The sequence below is a fragment of the Triticum dicoccoides genome, chromosome 2B, assembly GCF_002162155.2.
Source record: "Triticum dicoccoides isolate Atlit2015 ecotype Zavitan chromosome 2B, WEW_v2.0, whole genome shotgun sequence".
In the NCBI taxonomy this organism is placed as follows: Eukaryota; Viridiplantae; Streptophyta; class Magnoliopsida; order Poales; family Poaceae; genus Triticum; species Triticum dicoccoides.
This window is the reverse complement of record NC_041383.1, coordinates 799,106,876-799,109,939: the sequence shown is the minus strand read 5'-3', so window position 1 is coordinate 799,109,939 and position 3,064 is coordinate 799,106,876. Positions and strand designations below refer to the sequence as shown.

Below are 3,064 nucleotides of genomic sequence, written 5' to 3'. Positions count from 1 at the left end.
ATGGTTGCAAAAGTTAGGATCATCTCAAGGATGTCCAAAATAAAGCATCTAGATAGGCCAGAAGACTCTGTTTGAGAGCACCTTGTTTCTCGACATTCTTGAAATGGCCCTAATTTTTCCCTGGCCTTAGCCAACTAAAGGTACCATGCCATGTTGTTCGGGTTTTTAACAAGTTTTGCATTTTTCTGGTGTGTTCTCGGTGAAAAAGATTGATAAATGCACATATATATGTGTCACAACGTGCGTACGGTGTCGGAAGTCTTTCAAACTAGGCGTGGATGGCTAACATGGTCATGCCCACCTACTTGCAAAAGTTGTGGCCAATCCCGAGACATTCAAAAAATAATACCGTGTTAAAAAGGAGTGTTCGAGTAGGCCAGAAGGGTTCATTTGGGAGCATATTGTTTCTTGACATCCCTTAATTGGCCTCAATTTCTTTCATAGCCTTGTATGACCAATTCAAGGCATCATGTCGAGTTTGTTTGGGTTTTTGATAAGTTTTGCGTTTTCTAGAATTTTCACGGTTAAACAATACCAATAAATGGTTGGACTTGTCGCAACTTGTATACGGTGGCGAAAGTCGTTCACCTGGCATGGATGCCTATGATGGGCATACCCACATGCTTTTTTGACCGAGGAAACTACAGAAAATGCAAAACTTATCTAAAACCGAAGCAACTTGGCATGGTACCTTGAATTATTCATACACGGTCTTGGTAAAAAAATCTATGATCATTTGGCTGATGTCAGAGAAAAATGTGCTCTCCAACAGAGCCTTTTTGCCTACCTGGACTCCCTACGTTAAACGTGGTATTTTTTGGCCTCTTGGAGAAAACTTTTGCCACCAGGTAGGCATGCACATTGTATGCATCCATGCCAGTATGGAACGACTTTCACCACCGTATGCACGTTGCGACACGTCCGGCCATTTATCGGTCTTTTTTCACAGAGAAACTCTAGAAAATGCAACACATGCCGATAGCCAAAACAACTTGGCATGGTGCCTTGGGTTGGTCATACAAGGCTATGAAAAATTTGTTCACAAATTTTAAATTTTTCGGGGAGTTTCAAATAATGTTCTCGCTTTCAAAATTGGTTCGGAATTTTTAAAAGTTTCTGGTTCCTAATATTTTCTAAAAAAATACAAAAATGGTTCAGGAAAATTAAAAAACAATTGGTTTCAATTTTTAGGTATTTTTATTTTTTTAATTCCATAGTGTTTCTAAAAAAATATTCAAAAAATTGAGAAATTTCTCATGTTATGTTCGACCTTTTTAAAAGAGGTTTGTGTTTTGACATTCTGAGCAGTTTTGAAAGCCACGAACATTTTTTTGAAATGTCTGTACAATTTTCTGTAAATGCGAATATTTGTATATTATGAACAAAATTTGGAGAAGGGACATATTGAAAAGTTTTGCACAAAGTTTTGAAAGGTCAAACATTTTTTGGAAAAAGTTACAAAACAGAAAAACAAAAAAAGGAAAAAAAAATAATTGGAAAAACATCAGTTCAGCAATGGGCCAGCCCAGCGAAACTGGGGCCTTCCACTAACTGAAAAAGAAGAAAAGGAAAAAAAGAAGTAAATAGGCAGAAGTGTTAAGATGTCCTGGTTGGTGTGGTTCTCTCTGTACAAAGAGGTTATAAGTTCGACTCACGTCGCCCACACTCTTTGTTGCAGTTTAACAGAAAATCAGGCCCCGGACGTACAGTGTATATGGTAGCCAACCCACCATACATATGAAACTGTGTACTATTTGCCAAAGGTTCATATTGCCCTTTATACATTTATTAGTGGGGGTTTGTACTGGTACTGTCGATATGAGGGTAATCTTTTAGTACATTATTAACTTGTATAGAGAGATTAACCTTAATAGACAGAACAAATTTGAAAGAAAAAAAGAAAAACTTAATAGAGAGATAGACAAATAAACAGATAGTTTGTGTATATGTACCTCGTGTCCCTGAGAACCTCCATGAGCTTGTAGGTGAGCTGCTCTACATTCATCTCGTCGATGCCATTTAGGGGGTCCTCTTTGTTGATGCCTTCCGCGTTATCTGCTTTCTGCTTTACCATCTGCTGAAGCATGCGCTTCAGCAATCCCTTCATATCCCTCATGCCGTCAAATGCCCGGGATACGGACACTTGCGCTTGGCGTTGGAACTCCGTCTCTAGCTGCAGGCACACCTCCCTCGCCAGGGTAGTCTTCCCGATTCCACCGAACCCCACGATGCAGAACACCTTGAGCGTCATGCCACCCTCATTGCCAGTCAGCCCCTTCACCATCTCAGCCAGTTTGTTTGCCTGCTCCGTGATGCCCACATACTGGTTTGCTGCCGGCCGAACGACGGGAGGACCCAGCACTGGCTCCGGCGCCGGCGCGGGGGTGGCTAAGTAGGGAGAGGTAGAGCGGCCCAGCGCCTCGCGGGTGACGCCATAACGCGCGTGGCGCTCGCTGATCACGACAGCACGAGCACGGAGTTCCTTGATCTCATAAGCCAGTCGACGGCGAGAGAGGATCGTCTTGACCATGTGTTTGGGCCAGACGAGAAAGCGGTCTCTTTGCCGTGCCCGGAACCGGGGGATGCGGAGGATGTAGAGCTGAATGCAATCCTCTACATCGTAGGCGAGCTCGCGTACCTGCTTCATCCACTCCCGGACGAAGTGGTCAATGAAGACCTCGTCAGTTTCCGAGTTCATGAGGAGGATGGTGTTCATGGTGGCCAGCTCATCGCCGAGCTCAGCCACCTGGCCGCCGACGCCTCGGATTTGCCGGTACTCCTCGCCCAGCAGCTTCCCGACGATGGTCACAACCTGAATCGCGCCCTCCATTTTCCCTCTCTTGATTCTCTTGGCTGGGTGGATGGCTGGATCTGTGATGCAGAGTTTTGTGCAGTTGTTCGCAATTTGCAGATGCTTTTATGAAGGCCCGGGAACATAGAAATGGTAGAAGAGACCATTCGTTGGTTGACGATGCATTATATTAAGAAGCAACTTGCACCAACAGCAGCCATGGCCAGCTAGACGCACATGATCCACCTAAAATATAGTCCCATTTCGAACGAC

At 44.1% G+C, this 3,064-nt stretch overlaps 1 protein-coding gene across 1 annotated transcript; it reads right to left on the bottom strand.

Moving 5' to 3' along the window:
- Positions 1 to 1,547: 1,547 nt before the first annotated feature.
- LOC119361485 (disease resistance protein Pik-2-like) lies at positions 1,548 to 2,830 on the bottom strand. Its single transcript, XM_037626667.1, has 2 exons — positions 1,953 to 2,830; positions 1,548 to 1,551 (listed from the first exon to the last, which is right to left on the bottom strand). The coding sequence occupies exons 1-2, from the start codon at positions 2,828 to 2,830 to the stop codon at positions 1,548 to 1,550; spliced, it is 882 nt and encodes a 293-aa protein (XP_037482564.1).
- Positions 2,831 to 3,064: the final 234 nt, after the last annotated feature.